Source organism: Platalea leucorodia, assembly GCF_965183815.1.
Source record: "Platalea leucorodia genome assembly, chromosome: 7".
Classification (NCBI taxonomy): domain Eukaryota; kingdom Metazoa; phylum Chordata; class Aves; order Pelecaniformes; family Threskiornithidae; genus Platalea; species Platalea leucorodia.
Genome location: NC_138829.1, coordinates 11,913,218 through 11,940,053, shown reverse-complemented (window position 1 = coordinate 11,940,053; position 26,836 = coordinate 11,913,218). Strand labels below are relative to the sequence as shown.

Below are 26,836 nucleotides of genomic sequence, written 5' to 3'. Positions count from 1 at the left end.
TTAAAACTTGCAATAAGTGTATTGCATTGACAGGCTTTTATGTAGATATGCACGTTGAGTGTGTAAGACCATAAATGTTACAATTTCTGGTTTTTGTAAGATACAGACATTTTTTAATCCTAATTTATATTTGCATTTGTTATTAAAACCAGCTAAGGTTCCTGGTATTAAACAGCAGCTTTGTAGATCATGAAGCATAGCTGTACATATTGGTATTCCAAGAAGTCATTTTGATATCATTTTCTGAAAAAAATTTATAGTTAGAGGGTTTTTTTTCTGCTTCTGAGCCGAATAAATATTCAGTTTTTATTATGCAAACCTTTGTTTTTAGTGTGTTTGGTAGCTGAACATTACAATACTGACATAGCTTACGTATAAATCATGTTTGCTATGAAGTCAGCCACTCCAGGTAGAAGACTTCTGTGCCCCCTTCCCCGTACGCCGCTGCATTCCCTGCCTGTGTCTCTGTCGAGACTGTATTTTGAAATTGATTTACGCCTGCTGCTTATGCTGTGCTTCTGTAACTAGTCACTGACAGCACTGGTCTGATTCTGAATGAGAAATACTCAGGTAGAAATAGATTAATATCCCAGCATGAAAGAAAGACTTAGTTTTCATGTTGTTGCTTGGTACAGAAGGTTGAAGAGAATGAAGTGGAAAACTCGTCAGGGAAATTGTTTCTTTAAAATCACGCAAAAGCCTTTTGACAAAGAACAAATCTCTTAAGAACTGTTCTTTGAAACGTACCATAACTGAAGCATGGTATCACTTCTTTCTTTCTTTATCATATTTCGGAATTCCGTTCTGCAATAATTTAACTTTCCTAGTGTTAGGTTTGATTTTTCTATTTTAAAATTTTGATCATACAGCAGGACAGTTAGGATTTGTAATTTAAAAGGGTGGGAGAAAAAAAAGCTTTCACTACTACTAGTACTTAGGCACCAACAAAACAACTGCATTGTGTTTCTAACATGGAGGGAATTAAAAGTGCATTTGCTAGACTGAAGTTCTTAAGTATGTTGATTTAAAAAAAACAAAAAAAACCAAACAAAAAATAAAAACAAAAAACCCACAAACAAACTAGTATCTCATGTGTGATTAAATTTTTTTTTTTAATTGGCACTTCAGTAGGAAACTAAAAATACTTGTGTAAATTTTTACCGGTAGATTTTCTATTTCCCTGGAATGTTTTCCATAAACCTTTATGCTCTTTTTGAGAGTTTTATGTAACGTTTTGTTTGTGTTTTACAGATTAACTTCCTTTGACTTCCATATATAACCTCTGTTGTACGTGTTTCCTTGAATAAACGAGAGGTGTATACCATGCATGAGTCCTTGCCCTGTTGTTGCTAACACTCATGTCAGATACTGTCAATGGTGTGCATTCTAGCTTTTGAAATGTGCAGATTGAACGCTAGGAGAAACCAGTAAGGCTGTGCTATGTGGCAGCTGCTGCCTGTGTGTGGTAGTGTGTTGGTTCGGTATTCTGCTAAGCCTTTGCTTTTTGAAAGCATTTAAAACTCGTGCTTGACTTTGACTGTTAGTAGTCTTGCTTCAGTAGAAAGAAAAACTGGTTAATACCGAACGTGATCTGTATGGATAAACCTTTCCATGTTACTGGAAGGCATTGGGAACTTTGCATCAGCCAGTTGTCTCTAAAGCTGTAGGTAGCTTTGCAGGATTAGGGCCTGATTGTGTTGTGAATAGTTCCTCAAATATATATTCAAAGTACTCATTTAGTAGCTTTGAAATCATTAAAGAGGAAAAAAAAATAGTGAAAAATCAAGGCACAGCTAGTACATTCTGAGTAACGTCCAGACACTTTGGGATAAAGGACATCCGACATTCCGGTTGTAGTCACCACGATGACAGGCTAATCTTGAATTTCATGATACACACTTTAAAATATTTTTGTTAAATTTTGTATATGTTTGAGAAATGCAGATAAACTGTTCATCCTCATCTCAAACGGCAGTAGATATTACAGTTAATGCAGTGATACTTTGGCTGTCAGTGGCTCCTCTGGAGGTGACTAATTTTTTTTTCCTCATCTGTTGCTTTCAGTGCAGTGTTCTGGGGTGGTTGTTAGACTCCTCAGAGCGTTGTAAAGCCAAAAGCATAACCAAAGTTAATAGCAGCAACTATCTTATTTCCCTTCACTTTGACATGTTTAAACTCAAAGATTTTAAAATGCTTTTTGGAATAGGTTCTAGAGACTTATCTAGATGAGGCAGAAAGTACTAAATTAATGTTTGTTGTAGCTTTTCCAGGATAAATGCCGCCTATGTGACAAACTTATTTATGTTTCACATTTTTTTTTCCTTAAACTGTCTGAATGTTTTGATGCTTTTGTAGGAAGCTGCATAAAATTCAATCTGAGAATTAGCTAATTAAAAATCAGTGCTAAGTCAGTGTATTAATTTGTGCTTTAAAAATTGAGATTTTGAGCTGAAATTAAATCAGTTGCCTGAAACGTTTAAGCTCTGAGGAGCTTGTAATTTTTTGTTTTATATGTAATTTAAAACCGACTATAAACATATTCTAAGTTATGTAGTTATCGTAAAGGTGTCCCTCAGATCAGTTGTGGGGCATTGTTCAAACTCCCTTCACTGTGCATTGCTGGTTGTTATACGTGTGTTTGTAGAGCTGTTAGTTTTCAGCTGTTCTGATGGGTTTATCCTTGCATGTTCACTGTCCTGGTTGCAGCATGAAGCGTGCCAGTTCTCTGAATGTTCTTAACATGGGTGGCAAGGCTACTGAAGATCATTTTCAAGTAAGAAGCCCTACAATACTCTTACAAAAATAGATATCATTAGTAGGGTTTGGGATAAAAAGAGTATGATAAATAATAAAACAACAAAGTCCTTGTGATTGGTAAGATGTTTAAAGCATATGCTTAAGGCATCCTTCCGTAACACTTTTATGAATTATGCTTAGTTTTAAGCAAGTGCTTAAGTCCGACCAGTAAAGAGCCTTGGCTTTTATGATATCAAGCAGTTTCTGGCTTTGGACCTTCTAACTGTTACAGTGGATGTGAAACTTCTGGATTCGTATGTTCTTGTAAACACTAATTACGTACCGAGAACTTTTAAAGCCCAGTTACTAAGTATTTTTTACTTCAGCCCCTTTACCGCAAAGGGCCCAGTCATCTCAATGGCTGTACGTCTTCAGGTTCCCTTTAGCGCGACTTGAGCTGTTTGTGAGGTTGTGCAGGAGCAGTCTCTAAAAGGTCACCTGAGCTATGGAATGCTTCCGCTAATAAAAAACCTGATTTTGCTTACCTGGACATGGCGTCCCCGATTGCTACTTCTCCTTTCCCGTTTTTACCTAATAGTCACTGTTTCTTATCTTGTCAAATGAGCTAGCGATGTCCTGCGTTCTGAACACTGTTGTGCGTTTTACTAACACAGTAACTGCAACTAATTTGAGGAAGACAAAATTGCTGCTGTACTAACAGAACTGTACGTGAGGATCTTCACCACTATTTGTCCTAGAGTAGCAAGAAAGCCCAAACTGTATGGCTCTCACTTTACTGTTGAGTGGCATAAAGGTGTCTTAACTATATGAGCTCTAATGAACGTACCGCAGAGTCTTCTGTGGTGTGAAAAGTATGCAAAACTTTGCTTAGGGTGAACTTCAGCCAAAAAAAAAAACCCAGGGTAAAGCATAATTCCTTGCAGCAACAGTGCCAAGGTTTCAAAACGTCCTGCCCTAGGTGCCCCTAAACTGGATCCTTGGTACGTAATTGATCTGACTTCCAGAAGAGTAATTTCTTGTTGGTGCGTACACTGCGATATTAAAATTAGCTCTCACTTCTTCTGAACTTTGCTGGTTCACCCGCTGTAGACGCTCATGGCAATTCCCGTAGGTGGGCTCTTGTGTGTCTGGCAAGACGTGGGTCAGGATGCAAAGGGTGTGGGTACGCATCAATAGATCTTTTCAGTTTTGCTAGTTGAAAGCTGGGAAAAAGATGTTTATTAGAATACGGATGAGTGTCCCCCTACTCAACGTGAACAAGGCCACTTCTCTGTAGTTCCTTATAGTTGTTTGTTCCTGTTTGCTAAAACTAGTGATTTTGTTTGCTTGCACTGTCTGGACATCTGCTTAATTTGTTTGTTTGTTTGTTTTTTTTTCCCCCCTTCACACAGGAACGAAATAATTGTCTGACAGACTCGAGAGCTCTGAGTGTCAGTCATACTGATCTGGCGCATTGAGATTCTTGGACAGAAGCTAGCTAATATTCCTTGGTGAATAAAGAAGCACTGAGACCTTCAAAGCTTTGGTTCCTCATCATTCTGTATAGGAACACCCAGTTTGTAGATTTTGTTGTTTTTTTCCCAATGGACTGCTGTTTTTACTTTTCTAAATAGGAACGATTTTAAACACAGCATTAGTGGGTATTTTCTTCTAAAGGAAAACGATATAGATATATATTGCTCATTGCACTGCTCCCATTCATGCTACTTACATTGGTTTCTTTAATAGATCTGAGTATTACAGCAGCCAAAAAATATATAAAAATACAAACATATTTAAAGCATACCAAAATGCAAAAATGTTTGAAAATGCAGGCAAAATTAAATGTGTAGCAGTACATATATACAGTGCTGGAATGAGAAAAGGATAAATTTATGTGCGTTACTGTATAAATTCAAATTGAGCATACTGTATTGGTGGGGCTTTCCTTCGCACCACGGATTATTGTAATGTTACAAACCTTAGCTGGCAAAACAGCACTTAGACATGGCTTACTTAACCACTAGATTGAGCTATTAAATTTTACAGAAGAGATGGTTGGGGTTATGTTACATGTAGGTAGCATCAATAGCAATACCTGTGACCGTAACTTTGATACTTGTTGATATAAGTCTTAGGGCACAATAATGGATGGAGATAGGATGGTTCGTGTTGATCAGGAGAAATGGAAAATGTTTTGACCTTTGCCTTGTATGGCTGACGAATACTGAAGTCTTGGACTGCAACTGTCCCAGAGCAGCTGCTGTTGCTCTTAGGGAAACATCAAGTCTCAGGTTGACTTTCTTGCTTGTCCACTGGAATTCGCAATCCCGTTCTCCGCTGAAAGCGCTCCAGCATTTCCTTATGCTGATCCCAAATCCTGCCTTTCTCCGTCGTAGCCGATGACAGCAGGAGCAGGCGACTGCACGCTAGGCTGTGGAGTAGCTGCTGTGCAAAGGACCACTCAAATCTGCAGGGCCCCAGTGGAAGCACGAGACGGCCGTAAGTGGCAAGCAACTCGTTTGACCACGCATCCACGTTAAATCTACTTACGGTTAATATATATGCTGTCTGTATACAGGACTGCTGCTGGAACTAAGTATCTATGTTTTAAGTATTTTATAGACACTAGTATTTCCTTTTGCTTTTCTGTGAAGCTTGTAATTTTGTTCATCTTTTGTAAAAATTCTTATTCATGTGAAGTTGGATGAGAAAGTAAAAAAAACCAACCAGTGCGTGTACAAATGTATTTGTGGTCATAGTTGTGAGTTGGAAAATGCCGAACGAAATTAACTTTGGGAAAAGCCGGAATATTCGTTCAAGGTTAGCGCCAACTGAAGGAGGTAAAACACAGGGACATAAGCAAGTTTTAGTATTTGAACAGGCTGTGAAGAGCTATTAGAATTAGTACTTCGTAGAAGTATTTGACTGGCTTTGCATCTGGTGTTAAGTCGTGTTACAGTACCTGATGCAAAAAGTTGTATGTGTAATGCACTTGACTATGTTTACCAGGAGGTACCTTATTAGCATCTCGTTAAAGAAAGCTGCGTATGGTGCACCTGCTGTAAGGGCAGTGTAGAACCGGTGGGATATGATGCTGCTAATATGTAGAAGTTTTAGCACAGAGTAGTGCAATTCATTAATGAACTCGAGCAAGAACAAGTTGTTGCTCAGTTATCTTAACAATATATACTCATATAATGTAGACTCTTGAGTTTTAATCTTTTTATTAAGAGCTTTTTATATAAAAATATACATAATATATATACTTTTTTTCCCCTAAAGCAAAACATGTTATATGCACCCACGGGTGGATTGGGTTCTCTGCCGGGCTGAGCTAGCTTTGCCCAAAGAACTGCACCCCGGTTCCCTGGTGTCCAGGCGCCAGGAGAAGCAGCGAGCGGCCGCGGTGGCGGCCTCCCTGCCTCCGGCAGGACCCGGCAGCAGCTCGCCCCGAACGCCCCGGCAGGCGACCCCTGCTCACCGGCGCCCTGCTGCTGCCCGAGGAGCGGCTCCGGGGGCCTGGCACCGGCCGCTTCTCTGGAGCTCGGTGTTTGGCTTACAGACGGTTGTAAAAATCTGACTTCCAAAAAAACCCACAAGAGTATTTGGACACAGAACTGCTTTTGATAATAACAAATTACTTAAATTGAAGAATGTGTTTTCATCTTTCAACTTTGAAGGAAAATTCTTTTTGCAGCCTGCCTCTCTCTCAAAAAAAAAAAAAAAAAAAAAGACTTGTGTAAAGAGCAATAGAACATTTAACCAGGCCAAATTACAACGTACGTGACGTTTTAAAACGCAAGCTCGTGGTATGTTGATGGTGATAGCGAGGGAACTTTCTCGTTTAGGATTGTACTGTTGGTGGCATTACTAGTACTGTGCTTTTAAATGTTTTAAACCTTTGTATGGCATTTTAAAGTGTGTTGGAAGATTACGTTGTTGAGCTACTGCTTATTAAACAATTCTTACATGTACAAGGTTAATTCTTTTTTCAGAGAAGAAACAAATTTCAAGACTCCTCGAATCCATAAATCTGTGATAGCCAGGTTCTTACAGCTGTGAGCCAAGGAGCTGTCTGCAGCTTGAGAAGAACTTGGAAAGCACAAAACCAATTTTAAGGTCAACCTTCCTTGTGTTTGCATCGTGAATTCATTACTCTCACATGGTTTGTGTACGTTTACGTTTCTTCTCGGGGGGCTTTTACGTAAGATTTTCTTTCTCAGTTTCCTCTGTTTCAGTTGTAGCTGACAGCCTGCATAAAGTATCAAACCAAAATACCCAGTTGTGTAATTCCTGGATATCTTCAGTACTGAACCAAATCAACAGCTCTGGTGAAACAAAACTAGGAAAGACCTTCAAAATTGCCAGACGTTGTTAGGAAAACCGCAATCTTGGTAGTGCTGTTTTGGCTTTAATCTAGCATGTTTGTCCTTGCCCAGAACTGTAAGGGTGGACTTCATTAAAGACTCCAGGTTAGGGCAGCTCCTCTGGGTTCTCCTGCAAAGAGTTGCTCTGGGGCATACAGGCAGCGAGGGCCGCGGGGAGGAGAAGTCGCGCAGGGAGGTGTTGCCGATCGAGAGGTGCCTGGTGCCCTTCTGTCGGTCTGGGCGTGCGCTTGTCTTCAGGAATATTGGCAGGATTTGTTCTTGAGTTTAGATCTTACTAAATATTATTGTGAAATGTAACTGTTCTGTGATTTGCTCCTTTTAGAGGAATACCGGAGCTATTGCTGTGATGTTTGTGCTTGCAGTGCTGCAGTGACAGAACATAGCACTTCAGCAATGGAAAAACAACTGGATGTGTTATCTAGAGTTTGTACCTTTTCTTAAAACAAACAACACGGCCCAAGCCCTCCTGAATGGTAGTAAATTAAAATGGTTTTAAGCTTGAGAAGTATTCGTGCTTAAATTGTACCATTTGAATCCAGTAGTTTTGAAAATGGTGTGGTTCTGCTGTAAACGTATAGTGAAAGGGGCGTGCAGTGCTTCATTGGAAGTGTTTGCAATACTTGCTGAGTTCAAGTTGCTTTAGTTTTTGTTATGGAGACCGTGTATTTTGTCTGAAAGCTGCTAAGAGAATTGCGTTTTTGGTAACATTAGCCTGTACTGAGAGAATAAATGTTAAAATATGTGATGCTGTGAAGTTTACAGTTTCATTGTAGCAACTTTACATTGTCACAGGCTTACAGAAGTATTGATATAAACATTGGCTTTTTTTTTTTTTTTTACATAGAATTGAATGAAATCTTGAATGAAATCTATATTTGATTATCCCCCCGAAGCCATTCACAGTAGTCTCAGTACACTGAATAGTTAAGGTCAATATTAAAAAAAAAAAAAAAGCCCATCCGATAATCGAGGTCAAAAGACCTGAGTAGTTGGGAAAATGCTTATGCTCATAGTGAAGCTGCAAAACTCTTATTTTGTTACAGCTGCTTTTAAATAAGAAATATTTAGAGAGCCATAGTTGGAAGTTCACTTAACGTTCCAGCTGCATCGGAAAGCTCGAAGCTGCTCTAGGGGTCGTGCTGGCACACAGCTGAGAGAGGGACTAAAAATCGCGTACAGCGTGGAACAGGCGTAGTGACGTAGTTTTTAAACCAGGTCAATCCTTAGGCTCCCTGTAGTTCTACTCAAGTCACAATTCAAGCATGGGAAGCTACTGTGTCTTTAGTTTTAAACGATGTAGAAGCATTACACAGTAGTGGCGGTTGGGTACAGTATAATTAAGTCAGATGCGTTCTGTGCTATCGGGAATGGTATTTTCTGTTTTCTAGGACCTGGTTTAAAAACCAAACCCCAACAACAGCAAAACCAGAAAACCACGTGTAACGTCAATGTATCCTTCTTGAGGAGAACTCCCCCCTGCCCTGCCCCATATGGGGATTTCATGTTTGGTTTTTTTTTTTTTTTTTTAAAAAAAAGCTTACTTTCCAAGATTGGCTTTAAGATGCTGCATTTTGATCTCCATGTGTTGTTACTGCTCGTCACAGCTATGGATTAAATCCCATGCAGAGTTCACCTGTTTGTCTTACCCCATAAAACTTGGCGGAAAATAAAACTTCCACAAATGTTATTTGTAACAAACAGTAGTAATTCACTGTGATTTCATCAAGCGACTTGTAACGAGACCGTTTAGTGCGTTTTACTACATCTGTTTTGTTAATCGGTCAATGGCGTAAATTCTTTATCTTTACCAAGCACAACTGAACTCGGTTCTGCTTTTCCAGAGCAATGTTACCAGAACCCTCTAGGATCTTTCTGCTGAAAAAGGCGTCTTTAAATATATCACAGAGTTGTAGATTAATTTGGAACTGTTTAAAAATTCCTCAAGTGTCATTTAATGTTTCTTTTCAAAGTGGAGAAAAATATTTAAATGTAGTCTTACAGGATAAAGATGAGATACTTAATACATTCTAGAATGTAAAACTTCTTTGTAAAAATTACTTCAGTTTTTTTTCCTGTATAGAAACAAATCTCAGTTGTGAAATCCAAAGATGAATAAAGCTGTATAAAGGGAAGGTTCTTAAATTGCATTTATTAAAACTGAAGCATGTTTCAGCACTTCGGACACGAGGCTTCAAAGAGGGCAGGTGCTTTGCTCAGCCTTCACGAGGGCTCGCGCCCCCGGAGCTGCACTGATGCAGAGGCACGGCATCCTCCGCTTCTGACTGCAGATGGAAGTGACTGAAGAAAGGGGTGGAAACTGCAGAGGAACCCTCAGCTGCTGCGAGCCCTTGGCTGCTGACTGTAAGCTTGGGGATCAGCTCCGTTCCAGGGGTTCAGGGTTTGCAAACGCACTGTAACATCTGCCGACTCAGGTGTAAGCCTCTGGCTGGAGAGTTACATAAGAACCAGCACGGGCAATGACAGGCAGACTTGCTCAGGTAAGATGTTACTTAGATTTTTTTAGTAAAAGTGTTTTGGTTTCGTTTAGTGTTGTTTTTTTTTTTTTCTTTGTTTTTTTTCTTTGTTTTTTTTTTTTTTGTAAAAAGAGCTATCAAAGTATTGCAAAACTGAGCCTTAGGGTGTGTATCAGACTGTTCTGAACATGGTTTGCAGTGAGGCAGGCTCCTGGGCTGCGATGAGGCGCTCTTGTAAATGAGTGGGCAGGGGCTGACTGACTCCCATGAATCGGCTACATCCGTCTGTGGCCTTTTTAATCAAATCACTACAATAGGATGAGTAATATCTCGGCTAAAGTTCCTGGCCTGTTTATCTGGGCCAGATAGAAATGGAAGAGAAACAGTGGAGCATCACCTATGCTGCATTAGTTTATCTTCGTTAAAAGTGTTAGGAAGGAGGCATGGAACAAGGATTTGAAGACTGAGGTAGCCATGCCTCTGAGCTATAGCACTGTCACTTTTTCCTTAGATTGAGTACACAAAGACCTCTAAGCTTCGTGATTGGGTTTTATTAAAAAATAGCAGAGCATGGCTGTTTCAAATACAGAGAATTAAGGCATTTTAGAAAAGAGATTTAGAAAATTTGTTATGTTGTTTGCACAAGGTGCCCTTCGATGACTGAAGGGACCTCGGAAGGCACTGAAAGCAACAACATGTCCGTATTTCTGCTTGCTCAGTGTTCCCGTCCTTCAGCTGCAAGGCCTGGCCGTGCCTGTTCTCACAACTCCCCCGGGGCCGTCACCCAGTCCCCGTCTCCTGGGTCTCTCTTCCTTGCCTTGTACTCGGCTGTCCCCCGAGAAGCCGCCTGCCGGAGTCCCAGCTGACGCCGAGTACGGCTAGACAGAGCTTTTCCTTTCTGCTACCCAGCTGCACGTTTCCACAAGAAAAGATGGCTGCTTACTGTATTACTGGGGGACGGGAAAGGTAGAGGAGGTGGCTATTTCACTAATATAGTGTACCTGAAGAACACAAAAGGAACGTGCCTGGCCTTGCCCTTTACCAAGCGACAGTCAGTCCTCTGAATTCGTATTTATGGAAGAGATTGTGGTGTTTAGACTACGGAGAACAAAAGGTTCAGACACAACTGAGCAGTGTAACTACACAGAAAAACAAGGCTCTGGTAGACCTCTTGTTTGGGCAACCTGGGGAAGCAGCTGGAAGAAGGGGGAAATGTGAAAGCTTAACAAATAGGCAATGTAAGTGAGCATCGTACACTGATAAAAGCAGGCACTCACGGAACATAGGCCAAATAAGGTCTAAGGCCTTTGGAAAATGGGCATGAGTGACTTCACCGAGCTTGCTTTCACATTGAATGCAGAAAAAAAGGACTAGAAAAAGCAAATGTCATAGCAGTAGCCTGAGGACAACAAAAAAATGTGTAAAATAGTGCAAAGATGGAAAGAAAAACATGTAAAGCTTTAACAACAGCAAAAACCCGAAAAGAGCAATAGCTGCATGGATGGATGAGAACAGCTGAAGGTGCCCTTCGGAAGCGCGGTGTAGCCAAGAGCTCCGCGGTAAGGACAGAAGGTACCGGGGCAGCGACCCAGGAGCTGATGGAGAGTGCTAGCAGCCAGCCCCGACAGAACAGAGCCGTGCAGAGTACCGTCGGGAGGAACGCAACCGCAGCCCCGCTCTGAAACCCCCTGGTTACACAGCTTCAGAGACGGGCAAACAGAACGGGGGGGGAGGCGGTGTGTTCTTTTTTAAATAGAAGAGGCTAAAGAGGCTTTTGGTATGAGGGGAGGGAACAGGAAAGCAGGAAAAGAGTGGGAAAGAACCATTTCCAAAAAACGTGTAGAAGTTCTATGAAACCCACGTAGTACAGAAGCAGTACAACTTTAATTCTTCCAGTAAGAAAGATGTTAAAATCAAGTATCTTTCTAGTTTCTTTTTTTTTTTAATTCTAATATTAATAACAAGTCATTTTAAAATAGGATAGCTGCTTTGCGACAAAGCTGCTTTATGTTATTTCTGAGGCCCTACAGCTGGAAGAATGGCTATATGTAATGGCAGCACAAGGACTAGAACCACCATCAGGCAATAGTAACTGGTTGAATTTGAGTCGCTTTGGGTCTGGAAACAGAGAAGGTGTACACTTGCAGTAAATGCTGTTTCTAGATTAGCGTGCTATTAAAACAAAATCAAAAATCAGGTCTCCCCTAATACGGGGATTGCCACATCACTCTTCACTGCGCAGCCTCCACCTGCCCACGGCTTTACTCTCCTACAGAAAACTTACCTACCTCACACGGAAAAGCTGATGAGCGTACATCCAAGCCTAAAAAGATCTTCTTTCACAATGTAGACAAGGCTTGTTGTATTGTTTTATCACCGTTTATGTGTTTCAGCATCTATTTCTCTCATCTAAGAAGAATTTCATCTTACTAGTAATTCTTCCTGAAGCAAAGTAGTTTTGATACATTTTTGGAGCAGGATGCATTACTATGCAAAGGATTTATTTTATTCCTTTTACACCTTCCAATGTTACTGTATAGTAGCAAGAGGATGGAGGGAGATGAGGAGCAAAAACTACTCTTAAAGTCCTCACGCTTCCAGCGTGGCATGACGCAACTCCAGGCGACGGTTCAGGCTGTGAGATGCGGCTGACCATCAGTCTCATGAGCAGTTGATTTGCCCAGGTTATTCCAAGTGCTGGAGAGACTCTGTTACCCACTACACTGTAAAGAAAGCATGACAGATTTCTGCATGTATGAATTTAATATGAAATATCTTCACTTCTGTTGTAACAAAATTACACTGGAAGAAATGATCTACTGTTGCTATATTTACTATTGTTTGCTCTATGTAAAACTATAGGTCTTCGAAGACGGAGATTACTGGGTATACTCACAAAACGATACGCTCTATATAGCAAGGTAACAGCTGGAAGACAAGTGCTTCTATACAGAATAATTCAGTCATTTTTCCAACTACAGCTGTGGTAAATACCAGCCTCTTGTGACAGGAAAATAGCAATAGAAAAATGGTTGAATTTTAAGTACTTGAAGTGTGTAACTGTTGGCCCTGGATTCCATCTGAAGGTATATTTAGAAATGCATACATATTACTTTCAACCCCAAGTTTAAAACAATTTTTTTCCTGGAAAAAGTACAATCTCTCCAGTAAAAGAATTACAAAATAACCAGGGAAAAAAACCTGAACCTTATCCTTGTTCTGTGTCAGTTTCTGAATCTGAGGACATAACCAACTCCTCAGAAAAACACATTTATGCAGCACCTAGCTTATCTAGTAAATCAAGAATACAGTTAAGATGTAAACAAACGTGTATGTTTTAATCCTGTTAGTATCTTGGTGTCAAAAGATACTTTTTTTTTTTTTTCTTAAGCAACTGACAAAACCAACCCATAAGGTTTGGTTGCTGTATTTTTTTAAGCAGACAGAAAATGCACTCGGTTATATCAGAGAGAAGAAAAGATGCAAAAATACTCTTGTGTAAGCAAGTCCACCAGCCATTAACTCCAGAGAATTTTTCCCCCTAACTTGCTGATCAGGGATTACTGCATAAGCATATATGATGGTTTCTTCCACTTTACAGCACATTAGTTATTGCTGATCTCCAGCAGATACAGCGTTGCTGGGTAAATGCACTACTGCTCTTAATACACTCTGGTAGTTTTTATTGGAGTTACAAAAAAAATACAGTGGTTAAATGCTGCTGTGTACGGCATCGTTACGTTTCTGTCGCGGATGGCTGACTTACCTACAACTGCACTGAGCAGCTTCTGACTCGCTCACTGCATCGGTCACCTAAAGCAGAAAAACAACATTTGATGTTGACCTGTAGTTACGCATTTGTTTTTAGCAAACAGAAGGGCAGGGAAGGGAATAAAGCCAAGAAAAAATAAGTTATTGGATCACATATTAAGCCAAGTTAGAAAACCTTTATTCTTTCAAGGCAAACTAAAGGGAGTTGTGAAGTATTATCTTACAGTGCTACAACTATTTAGCTAGCTACAACTTACATGAATTTAGCTAGTATTAGGTGCTTAATTTGTTTAAAAAAACCCCAACCAACCAAAAAAACCACACAAAACTGTTCCAATGCTGTATCTGTAGATAACAGGTACTGATGCCCAATCTCCAAAAGGTGTCCCATTCTCAATGATTTCACTACCTTTGAAGGCCTGCTTAATGGAGCAGTTTGCTTTTGACTACAGCTGAGAAAAATCCACACCTCTCGACTCCCTCTGTTGTCTTTTAATGTCATGATTCTTCCACACAAGTTCTTCACAAAGTACAGCAAATTAAGTTATATATAGGTACTTCTCTAAACATAATGTACATAATGCAATTACTTTACAGCTATAATCTTCCTCAATGTTATTATATTCATAGATTATAACTACAGACTTGATGTCATGAGTCCCCTTCCATTAGAATACAGCCTTGAAGGATGCTTTGTTAGCGAATGGTCAGACTGTTGTCATTCAGCATCGGCAGTGACCTCATCTATTGTGAGCCAGCAGCAATGCAAAACTCCCATCACGGGAAGGCAGATCTAAGCAGCTCTTTTCCCTCTCATGCTGAACTGTTCCAAGGTAGATACTGGATACTCCTAGACTTATCTTACCCTTAGATCTCCTTTTGCCTGCTAGACAGACCCTCAAAACCCCCAGGAAAAAGGCAGACAGCCTTTTCCAAATGCCTATACTCAGAGTATCCCAGAAGCCAGCCAAGGAACTTGACTCCATTGGGTGGCTTCATGGTATAAATGCTGAAACACACAAACCTCTGCTTAACAAAGACCAAAGTCCAAACCATGCTTCCCAAGGAGACAAATTGTCTTACTAATACCAAAATTCAGAAAGCAGTTAGTTACAGGAAATCTCAGTTTTCCTTAAAATCTAGCTGACCCTATGAAAGATTATGTAAGAAAAAGTTGGTTAAAAAATCAGGAGTAACTCAAGGCTGAAATTTAAATCCTACTGAATGTTAATGGGAATCTTACTGAAGATAAAAACACTGTGCATGCCTGAAAGCTGTTCAAATTACTGCTATGTGTGAATTCCAATACACACCCTTCCCCTTATGGCAGTAAATGTAAGGTTTTACACACTGCTCATTCTGTAGTTCCAGAACCCCTCCTAGGGAACAGAAACAAACCAAACAACAGTTGACTTGATGTATCTAGAACCTCTTTCTTCCTGATATAAAATTCTTCTTCTTTGCGACTTCTCAAGTTCAACTCTTTCCCTACCTCTCTTCTTCTGCTGTGAGAAGGTAACCTCAGGGCTGAGTACTTACTCATTGGATGGAAGGGCCTTCCAGAAAGGAAGCTTCCCAACTGTGGCCTGCCCGCACATTTACGTACCCCTTTCTCAGGCCACATTCTAAGTGTGTATGCTTCATCTCCAGCATTCAAATGCTCCTTCGATTTGTGATTAGACTAAGAGCAGTGGCATGACGCTCCGACAGGACAGAGGTAGTGACTTATCTAGTTTTCTCAAAAGAATATTCTTGTTGACTAGTATTGTGGCCTTTTTTTGGTTCAGCTCGAGTCAGCTTGCTTGCACTCTAATGCTTTAGTAGTCTCAGCAGTTACACAAAAACGCCAAGTTTCACAAAAATGCAGCAAAGTCCCTGGTGTTTCACTGTCTCCTGTATATGTGGAATATAACTGCGCATGTGAAGATCCTGCGGGCGATGGCATTTGAAGCTAGTGTTAAGAACTTGGTTATTTTAGTTTGATGCTTTGTGCAGTTGCTATACATACCTGTTTTCATTAGCTTTAACGGAGAACCTTTGAGAACATTAACAGTCTATGAAAGCTTAAATGATATTCTTAAACTTTGAGAAGTTAAAATTTACTAAAGTACACCAGTTTAAGGAAATTTCAGTTTCCATCAGTCATTAATACTCAAGTTGACAGTGTTAAATACAACACCAAGAAATCTGCATACACAGATTTTCCCCGCCCCAGCCATTTACTAAACGGTCCCTATAAAATAAGAAGCAATTTTGATGTCATACCTGATTAATGCACATTATTGGAGTCCTGAATCTAGTGCTTAAACTGTGAAGCTGTGCTCCAAATGTCTGCAAATACCGAGCCTTCATAACCGAATCTGAAACTCCAAATTCGCATCGAAACAAAGCAGCAATAGAGTCTATGACCACCAACCGCACCATGCCTCTTGTGAGCAGTAGCGAAATCCTTTTAGTAATGCAGTTGTGAAAGGTATCCTACCACAAAATACAAACAGCCAGCATTAAAACAGTTTAAATAACTCTATTTGTAAAATCAAGATAGGAACTACAGATATCATTGCCGAAACACAAACTGATGGGAGTTTCTAATTATAAAGTGAGTTTGTGGATCTTTAAGTCTCACTAGTATCCATTTTTCACAAATGTGTTGTGGTTTTAGACAAAAAAAAAATAAAGACACCAAACTGCAATGTACAGTTACCTGCAGCTCTGACTTAAATCAATGATTTACTGACATTTCAAAATCTCAAGAATGCAATACTACAATCCTAAACCATTCCTGTTTTGCAGGAGTGGTTCTCACTGAAACACAGAGGGCTCGAGACTAGCATTAAATATTCAAACCAGAAGTTAGAGACTATGCTGCTGTTCCACTAATGACATATTAACAGTAAAATACATAGTTGCTACATCAAATCCATATTGATCAAGAGTCTTATAAACATGAGGAACTGCAACTTATATCCTCCCTACTAAAAGTTTTACTAACTGAATATTTTGAAGTCACCAAACATTTCAATTGCAGGAAGTTTAACTAACAAATATTTTGTAGGGTGCAACTTCTATCCCATAAGAATAATTCTATGAATCAGATGAAAGGTCCTCGTAAAGACAACAAATCTTGTCCTTAACGGTGCGGTCTACAGCAGCTGAGCAAGAAGGAGAACAAGCTCACGGTGATAATCTCAGCTTCTGGCCATCAGAAATTTCAATATTGGCAAAAAAAGCAATAACGTGAGAGGCACAGCTCTTGTGATTGATGTCCTCTTTACATCTAAATAGAGGCTCACAGCTAAGAGCTTATATGCATCCAAAATTACATACAATATCCTCTAGCATTCCACAGCTTTTAAAACTGAATTGTAATTCTCAAGTCTGAATTACAGTAAGATCTATTCTACTGAATGAGTTGCTTTTTACAAAATAAATAATATAGTATCAAAGGGTTTGGGTTTTTTTTGGTTGTTTGTTTGTTTTTAAACTGAGGGGAAAAAATTACTCTGAAGAATACATGATTGTTTTCCATTCTGGAAAATGGATTTTTTTTTTGTTTCACTTACTGGTGTATCTACAGGAAACTAGACTGCACTTCAAACACTTCACTGTTTGTATGTGGTCCTTCTGTTTGTACAAGACTCATTCTTTTCATGTGAATACGCAAACAACTGGATTCTTCAGAATGAAGCAAGTAAAAAAATTTTGATGTGAAAGAAAATACACAATTGTGATTGGGGTTTCTACTTCAGTTGCTATAATCTGCCTATCTCTATATAGCAATGCATTCTATGTATATGGATACACACACATACACGCAAACTGAATCTATACATAGCAATATATGAACTGTAATGGTCTGTTGTGCAGTTGCTGGACTTACCAGCGAGTGTAGTGTTTTACTTCTAAGTGTATTTTAGAGATGTACATACCACCATAGGGTGATTCTCTCCTTTTTACAATAACATACTCTGCAGCTTCTAGAAACTACAATTAGAACTTTAATATTTCCAATGAAAGGGACATGGAAAAGGTAGCTTAGCTGCTGCCCGGACCCCACAGTGAGTAAGTGGCAAGCATGCTGGTGTGGCAGGATCTTCTTACACTTGCAAACTACGATGAAAAAAAAACCCAGCAGTTGGAATGAACAAGTGCTACTTTCAAGCCTCAGAGAAAACAGAACTTCTGATGTTCTACCGATAAAGAGCATACCCACGGCTACTTAAGAAAAAGCACAAAAATGTGGGTTTACAAGGCAAGACTACAGTACTGAAGTTTGTATCTTTTCCTCTCCAGTTCTACTGTGACATCTTAAAGGCAGAGGGGCAAGACAGCGGCATTGCTGTGGTTATGCTGTGCCACTACCTATTCCAGGCATCGTTTTTTGTACCCTTTCCTCCCATCTGCTTAAATTGCAGTTTAACAACTCTGGTGTTACACTGCAAGTTAGTCAGGACGCACACCACCTTTTGCATATATGTTTATATCCCGTCTCCAAACTCAATGAAGATCTCCCTAGGAGCTGCAGTAAAACTAGTAGCAATAAGTCTACTACATTTTAATAAACATAATGACTTACAAAAATCCACTACATGATTCATTCTGAAAAATATTAATATTTATATTTTAATATCTTTCATAGTAACACACCGTGATAGACAGTTCTCTAACAGCAAATGGCAGAGATTAAGAAGTTTTCATTACAGATCTTAGTTCACTTTTAGCCTTTTGAAAGGTCTCCTATACCAAAAAAACCCTGTGGTTACTGGATTATAGTGTAATAATTATGCATTCTTAATTTGTGCTACTACTTACTAGGTCTGCTGCATGCTCAACAAAAATACTGTTTCCAAATTTGATCTTCTGTATGATTTCAGCTGGAACATCTGCACGCAGCTTATGCTGTTGATCTATGAGTTGTTGCAAACGTTTACTTGGGAATACATCTTCTGTACAAATGTAGACAGCTCCTATAATCAAGGAAACCACCTCTATTATTACGGCAGGGCTCTTACACATGATGTTTTCTTAACAGCACAAAAATAAAAGAATACATTCTGGACTTCAAAAGCTAGACATATGTACCTGGAAATTCACGTTACTTTTTTTTGCAGCCATACTGAATCAATGAGGAACAACAAAAAGACCACTCCTATGACTTTCCTGTAGTTGCCCGGCCCTTTTTTTGGCGCCTGCTGACACAAGTGGATTTTTGTACTCTCCACTAGGTGACACTCATTTTGCACAGCTGCAGAACACCTGACCACCTAACTTGGCTGCTTACGAGTATCATAATTTATCCAACCCACAAATATAGCGACTCTGCGTAGTTTGCCTATTTTGGTCACAAAGCCGAAACACAGCACTATACTATGAAGAAAATTAACTATTCCAGCCAAAACCAGTACAGCTAGTATTTTGATTAACTTCACTCAGTGTTTTCAAGTTTCTCGTTTCTAAATTTACACATGGAGGGGTACTCGTTGCCACAATTCGTAAGCCAGTTTAAAGAGGATCACTCATCCAATCTCAGTCCAATTAACTCTTCCTGAAAATGGCAGATTAGGTAAAAAGCATTATATTTCCATCATGTTACTGTGAGTGATGTCTATATATTTTTACTGTGGTTTCTGGTTCACAAGTATGCATTATTGCAGAGAAAATTAACCATACACATCAAAGATGTCAGGGAAAGAAAACAGATATACATGCAATATTTTCTTTATAAAAAATTGTTACTGCAGAACTAGCTGGAATTATCAGCTAATACTTATAGGGTTACATCTAAGGATTAAGTCCACTCACTAAAACGGTTGAAGCTGCTAACACAGCTTGGCAGCTGATGTGCTTGGCAACACGAGTCATTCTGAACATCTATACCCCAATGGTCCATCCCTACGCTGGCTCTCCAGGGAGCAGAAAGTCCCATTTCCAGATGTAACTTCCAAATCCTCTATATATTCCACTGAAAAAAAAAAAAGAAACTATATCCAATAGTAGAAACTGGAAGGTCTCGGGACTGGATCAAGTAAAAATTAATGGTTACTTTATCAATAAAAATATTTTGCTGATGGACACCTGTATAACACAGGGTTTTGAATTCTGAGAATCTTCTATATAAGACAAAGATGAGCCTGAGCCTAATTTTCTTTAGGACTAAACTTGCATCTTCAGCTTAACTCTGCCCAACCCCACCCTAAATTCTTACATAAATCACCCTACTTCACGTGTGAAACATTTAAAAAAAATTATTTTTCCAATACATAGTCTTATTTTTAAATACTTGAAGCTATCAGGTAAAGCAAAAAAATTTACCCATGCCCACTGATTAAAAAAAATTCTTTGACAAGTGAGAATTAAAGACCTTCCTCAATTATGAACACATGGAAAAATACTTCATCACCATCCATGCCTTCCAAAGGATTTACTGAAATTCCACAATTTCTATTTCCATTCTACCTAATAACAGATTCAAATTATACTTTGGCTCCTTTTTACGTTCCTTGGCCCTGGCAGACAACAGCATTTATCACTAGAATATTCAGTCTCTGTTCTTAATTTCCCAAATTTCATTAGGTACATACTTATGTCAGAGGGAATTGAGGGTTGTTAGCAGTTTACAACATTTGACAGTGAATGAGGGCTACAATAAAGCATTAGTGATCAGAACAGTCACGATCTGATCACGGTTCCTGAACTACAACGTATAAAAAACTAAGAAGTTGAACCATGAATATTTTCTGTACTTTTCCCACTTTTTTTCTAGTATTTGAGTAGATGAAATTCTGAATGTTAAACTGTGGGCATAAGGGCTGTCTTTGGTAGTTACAACGACTGAAGTCATATGCAGTATCTGTAGACACAGATGAGCACATATACAAATTTCCATCAGCAAAGAAGGAAAATAAAAAAAGAGAAAATAAGCCCACAATTACTTGAATCCATTAAGTTTACAGTGACATCAGCAGCTTGCTGAGCACTATCTGAACTTGAATGAAGCTCAGGTGAGGAAAACACAGTAAACTACCAATTATATCACTTAATTGCTTGAGGCTTTTTAAATAGCTAATTATTAAACAGTTAATTAGGTGAACCTTAACTTTCTTGACTATTTCTCTAGGTTAATTTCTCCTAGTTGGACTAATTTTCATATCACTTTCTAACTTGACAGTGACAGCTGAGTATCAAATAGGCCGGTGAGTATCTTTACTAAGGGCAGTTCATGCGTTCCTAATCAGATTTTCAGTTTCACGATTTCTAAAAAGCCAGTAAGTCAAGAAAAATTTCTAATTACAAATCTGACATTATGTATATCTAGCACCAATACTCACTCAGATAAGCCAATTATGTCTTTCAACATTTACACCACAAAACTGAAAATCGTTATGGTGCAAATTCAAAACCAAGTAAACAAATGAACAAGTAAAAACCCACCATGATATGCAGCTTCCTTAAGCCCGTGTGGTTTCTGAATTCCATAGTAACAAAAGCTATGCTAACTTGTGTTAGCACAGTAACTTAACAGTTCCTCAAGTAAAAAAAAAAAAAAAAAAAAAAAAATATTCTGGACTTCTCAACTACCATTCTTATTCACAGCTGCTTGCCTTTTCTACAACATTGCCTAATTCTGAAAGACAGGGATTTCTTTACCATGAATACTGGCTTACAAAGAAATCATCTGCTTTCTAAAAATCAGACCTGCCTTAAGCAGTACGTCCCTTGTCCTCTCCTCGGTTTACTTAAAAAGGATGGAATGTCCATTACTTGAGACTTCATGGTGGTTGTTTTTTCAAATGCAGATTTGCATTTCTAGATAGATCGGTGCTCCATTGGTTAGATAATTGTATTTAGATTCAGAGTTATTGCAACATTCAAGACATTTCAAAACAGAAAACCTGAGAAACTTGCTGGAAAAATACATTTTTTCCCAAAATTAACTTATCTGGAGAAAAAGAAACGTACAATTCTCCTAGAGATCTTTGCAGATCATTTCAGTACAGTAATAAGAACAGTGACAGGAACAAACAGAAGGCAAAAGCAGAAGAGTATAAAACGATCAAGCAATCTTACTGTATTACAAACATATGCAATTGTGGCCCAGTTTCACATTTATACCTGATGAACAAGTAAATCGAGGCAAACAAGGTAATCCTACAGCTGTAATACGTGTCGGCAAAAAAGAATAGCTGGAGAAGCAAATATCTGATCCTCTCTGCTCCGCTGGTCCAGCAACATAGATTTAAAATTCCTGATCAATAGATACACACTATCTTTGTAAAATCATGACAGCAATTTTAAAGTTCAAGTGAACACATTTATTCAGGTTAATTTTTTTTAGCGAAACACTTGTAAAAAAAAAAAAAAATCAAGATTAATTCCTTCTTAAGAACTGTTCTACTTCATTGACTATTTCCTGCCTCAGTTTAATTTTGTAAATACCAGCATGCAGACACCTGCCAATCTTCTACTCTGCTCTAACACTTTGACACCAGTAAAATCTACTACAGCAGACACTGTACTCCAGGTAAATAATTGGTCCACTTGTAATTTCTCCAAAATATACAGTGGGGCAATGTCATTTTTTTTTCTTTAAGTGCTACTCATTTCACAAAACAATATGTAATTTTCATCTTGAACTTTAAGAGAGCTAAGCCACATAAAATGTATCAGATAAGCTTTGCCTTGGCTTAAAATTTGAGTTTCACAGTACAACAAGCGTGGCACTTTCTCCTACTGGACCTTCATCAAGCTTTTTCAGCTTTTGTTTGTGCTCTTCAATTTGAACCACAATGAAACATTTGATGATTAATGAGAATACACACCCGTGCATTAAAAATACAGGAGTGCTTCATAGTAAAGTTGCAAGGGCTAGAAGAGATTGACAAATAACTAAACTCAGTATTAAAGACCGATGCCTAATTATGAGACAAAAGCACTTAATATTCACATATCTTTAAAGATAAGTCAATTGTCATAACCTAAATAAAAAGAGAAGACTGGTACAACACAAACAGAAAAGCCTATGGCATCGTGCTACTTACAGTTTATTAGGAAGCTGCCAATACTAACAGCAAGTCAAGAGTCAGGGTAGTTATCACTTCTGAGACAGAAGCTAAGAGACACTCTTAAGTCAGTCATCCCCAGTGATCTTATAAGCATCTTTCCTCACAGGTCCACAAAAACCAAAGAGAAAACAGCTATTTCATCGAATCCCAGTACTTTACTGTTATTTAGGCTGATAAAAGTGCTATGCTGGTTGTTAACCAAAAAAACACTCCAAAAAAACCCAACCAAACAAATGAAAAACCACTAAAGACCCCCACTCTCAAAGAAGGACAAATTTTGAGTCCTATGAACATAACCTGTCATGCAGCAAACCAGCTTGTTAACAAGAATCAGTAGCAAACATTTTTTTCTAATTCAGAATTCTAACGTGGATATGAATTTGTCACATTATATTCATGTATTTATTATGAATATGGGCTTACACAATAAATTCAGCCAACATGCGATTGACCATAACTGACATTCTTAGAATGGCAGAAAGATAACCTTCAGGCAAAGGATGTCCCAATTTCTTTGTTTGCTGCCAACCTCCTAGCATTGAGAATCGTAAACAAGATTAGCACTAAGTCAAATAAAGTAAATACACAATAAATATATACTGTCTGAAGAAATGTATTTCAACATCACCACCTAAGAGAAGGGAAGTTTCTAGCACTACCAAAAAAAAAAAAAAAACCCACACAACAAAAAAACACAAACAAACAACCCACTATAATTTTAGATCATTAGCAAAGTTTTAGCACTGAGATTAATCTCCTATTGGTAGTGCTAGACTTCTGTGATAGTTACTAAGCATTGTTGTTCTCCAAGTTTTCTAAAGAATAAAACTCCTCATACTTAACATAACCTTTTAATTCCTGTACTTCTCGTAACAGACTCAACACAACCCTTATTTATAGACTGCAGAGAAATCAAGTTTCATTTTCTAAGTGCCGTGCAAACCATATCTGCTGCTATGACTGTATGCAGTCAGACATATGGCAAGATACCACACTGAAAGTAAAGAACTGCAAGAATTAGGATTCCACCACTCCCTTAGCTCTCCAACTCCTGCAGCAGGATATTTCCACCTTCCACACCTTCAAAATCCTCAAAAGCTCTGTCCTCTCAGCCCTTCCAAAATGCTCTCGTTCTCTCACAGGAGCATTGATATGATGGCCATTCTATCCTGTCTTCCATGAAACACTTCGAAGTGGGTAGATGAGGAACACAGACACGACAAAGCAATCGTAATGGCACCAAGTGCTGGGAGCATATGACACAAGAACCACCTTCAAACACAAATAACAGAAAGACTTGGCATTTTGCGGCCCTACAAGGAAGACTGCAGCCTGGTACAAGAGACGAGAGTGCCATTAGGATGTTGGGCACCTTCTTCTGTACTCTGTTCTGGTTTGTTCCTTTCTTTCAACATAAATAGGGAGAAGTGCTGGGGCATGAATAAAAACGTATTTGCATTCAAACTATTTGCAGCAGTTAGCAGCAGCACACGAAGGAATTGAACAAAATATATTTGCTTCTGCTCTAATTAATGACGTAACTTAAAGCAAAGTAATGTAAGCCACTGGCTAATTACTACCCTTTAAGCAAGATCTTCATTTGGACATTCCATGATTTTCCCACATGGGTGGATATAGTACAAGAAATAATTAAGTTTCCCCACAACAAACCACTGAGCTGCCAAATTAAACCCAGTGCTGCGTGGAAGGAAGAGCAAGATCACAGCCAAAATACACCGAGGCCAGACTGCCAGGACACTGAACTCTCAGAAGTGACACAAGTTTCCTCCCTTTCTAAGACAGCATATAATACTAAACCCAAAAAATATTAGGAGTTAGATTAACATGATAGATGGTTGAAAAACCACACTCTAATCAAAGAATAAACCTACTTTGGCAAAACCAGGAAAATCACAGGTATAAAACAATGTTAACTTTCTTCAATTACATTTCCATCAATTTTACTCTGCAAATCACTTTAAGTATTGTTATAAAACTAAATATTCTTTGAAATTTGAAACCCCCAACTAGGGAATATATACCGTTACTAACTAACTAGCTTGCTACTAATGCTATTGCAGAAGGTTAAGACATGCACTGAATACGTGCATCTATTTTAATGCACTGATGATATTCTTAAAGACAGTATATTCCTCCAAATGGCAAATTAATCAATATTTACATTTCAGTACTTACCAGACTCTAATCCACCATATTTGTAAGGATACTGCACACAAAGGCACAGCTGTAAACTAATCTGAGTCTTCCCAGCAGAACTTTCCCCGGCAAGTTCTGTGATTCCCACTAAAGGAATGCCACCTTTTAACAAGTTGTCTAGTACTGAACATCCCAGGCTTAGCTTCTGGTGCTGGGAGGTGAGATGATCTTTATCTTGGTAGAGCTGAAGTGCTGCAGGATTTTGGATTTTTTTAAATGATTAAAAAGAAAAAAAGAAAAAAAAAAAAAAAAAGGAGTTTCATTTAGTATCTTTCTAACACACAACAATACAAAATAGAGGCTGTATACCAGGTTTACATCCACAAGGAATGCTTTCTTTGTTGATGGAAGATTTTTCTACTTCAGCCTGGTCTTCCCCACCTCCCTTTCCCCACAGGACCTACTAACTGAAGGCCTGTTCAAAAATTGATAGTTTACACTGAGCCCTTTCTTTCTCTTGAACTTTTTTCCTTTCTCTGCCTCTAAGGAGTCTCCATGGAAAGCAACACTCTGGGAAAATACTGCCAGCAAGCTTCAAGCACAGCAATTATGGAAATGGAAAGCTATAGCAGACTATGAAACAGCGTAGCAGGCATCTGGCCAAGGCCTGAAGATATATGCAAATCACAAGAAAATAAATTTTAAGTACAGAGCTGCCATGAAGCATTTGTACAGGAGGAGCTATTAGGTCCTGCTTGGTTTGGAATGAGGTGTTTATATGATATATTAAAAACTATATAAACTGATTTAAGTTTTTCAAGTAGTCTTAGTCCAAAAGAAAAATAGTGGGAGAGGGAGGGAGAAAGAAAAAGGAAATACTTTGTACTTCTAATCAAGTTTTCCAGACTGGAGAATCATTTTGTCCTGTTTCAGGCAGGCTTGATCCTGAGGAATGACACCCATCCACTTCCATCTACCTTCAAGGTCTCAGAGGAGCTGTCCTTAGTCAAGTAGTTCACTACAGCAAAACTAAAACACTTGCCTTTTCATTTTCAGAGGCCCATTACTGTGTCAACGAGGAGCCAAAACCATGTTTTCTCCCAGTGACCGTATTTTATGATTTAAATAGAACAGTTTTTTTGTATTGACTATATTACCTGTAAGCATACTGTTTCTCCTCAGCGCGTGAGAGACTGTTTTCAGTAAGCACTGTATATCTGCACTGGATAGTTTCATCAATCTTTGCAAGTCTGCTCCAGAAAGATTTAAAATCTGTTTTATTGATTTTATGTCAGCTGAAATTAGAAGAATTTTTATCAATACTTTTGGCTGGATTACAGTCTTATGCACAATAAGAAAAGTCTTCCCACTTTCTACTGCTCATTTACTTGAAGTTTACCTACACTGCATCCTTGTAAGCAGGGCAGGCAACATTTACTTCAAATGTATCAACACACGCTATAAAATTGTTTGGAAATGTATTATTGGAGCATGGGGAAAAAAAACATCACTTCTAATTACTCCAAAAACTTGGTTATGAAATACTTAATTACAGTTCTAAAATGTTACTGTACATCTATATGCTTACACCCACAAACACACAATTATGTAAAGGAAGACACTATGGTGACAGATCTATTATCGAGACACGGGCAAATTAAGTTACCTTTCTTAAGGGCAGCAATTACTTTAGGGTTCAAGTCAAACTGGTCCCAGTCCATTTCCTGATACAGCACTCGGGTGAATTATCTGTTATTAAAAGGGCTTTTATCAGATATACATGCAACAAACAAATAAGCATCATTCAACATGAAAAGTTTGTAGGAATATTGTTACTAGTATTCAGATCATCTTTATGAAGCATTGCAGCAGACACGTAAGAGTCATATAAGAATGTATGACTTAATGAACAATCCCTTTTTTAACATGGGGCAGGAGAGGTTGCCATGGATCCAGGTAACAGCTATTTTTAAGCAACACCTATTTAAAGCAACGTTCTGACAGGAGTTACAAGCCAAAACTTACTGAAACGAATCATGATTATGACGACCTTTGACGGGAAGGACCCCAAACCATTTTGCACACTCCGCTCACACGGAGCCACTCCATCGCGGCCACTGCTTGAGGCACTGGGAAGAGAGGGAAAATCGCCAGGAGCAAATTACTGGAAAGCCCGGCGCGTCCCACGGACAAGGCACCGACAGAGGCCGCCCTGGCCTGCCGGAGTGCGGCCTGGCACGGAGAA

At 38.8% G+C, this 26,836-nt stretch overlaps 2 protein-coding genes across 5 annotated transcripts in view; one reads left to right on the top strand and one right to left on the bottom strand.

Annotated features, from left to right (window-relative positions):
- The window catches only part of KLC1 (kinesin light chain 1), a 71,241-nt gene extending 62,107 nt beyond the window's left edge, over positions 1-9,134 (top strand). For 3 of the 4 annotated variants that reach the window (XM_082318474.1, XM_082318475.1, XM_082318473.1), the window contains exons 15-16: positions 2,707-2,773; positions 4,149-9,134. In XM_082318474.1, coding sequence (XP_082174600.1) covers positions 2,707-2,773; positions 4,149-4,214 — 133 coding nt within the window. In that variant the 3' untranslated portion in view covers positions 4,215-9,134. The remainder of the gene's footprint in view (positions 1-2,706; positions 2,774-4,148) is intronic. The other variant, XM_082318476.1, reaches the window with a different exon arrangement.
- A 2,699-nt stretch (positions 9,135-11,833) lies between these two features.
- XRCC3 (X-ray repair cross complementing 3) lies at positions 11,834-26,801 on the bottom strand. The gene is made up of 8 exons (XM_082317419.1): positions 26,617-26,801; positions 26,258-26,340; positions 25,749-25,886; positions 24,631-24,843; positions 18,185-18,339; positions 15,638-15,850; positions 13,368-13,414; positions 11,834-12,324 (listed from the first exon to the last, which is right to left on the bottom strand). Exons 2-8 carry the CDS (start codon positions 26,310-26,312, stop codon positions 12,102-12,104), a joined length of 1,044 nt encoding a protein of 347 aa, XP_082173545.1. The 5' UTR covers positions 26,313-26,340; positions 26,617-26,801; the 3' UTR covers positions 11,834-12,101.
- Positions 26,802-26,836: the final 35 nt, after the last annotated feature.

Excerpts from the sequence above, each read along its gene's own strand:
- XRCC3 (XM_082317419.1), bottom strand. The coding sequence starts at position 26,312 with ATGGACTGGGACCAGTTTGACTTGAACCCTAAAGTAATTGCTGCCCTT. Across the intron at positions 24,844-25,748 it reads GAGAAACAGTATGCTTACAG|CACTTCAGCTCTACCAAGAT; the intron begins GTAATATAGTCA and ends AAAATCCTGCAG. Across the intron at positions 13,415-15,637 it reads CAATAATGTGCATTAATCAG|GTGACCGATGCAGTGAGCGA; the intron begins GTATGACATCAA and ends TTTCTGCTTTAG.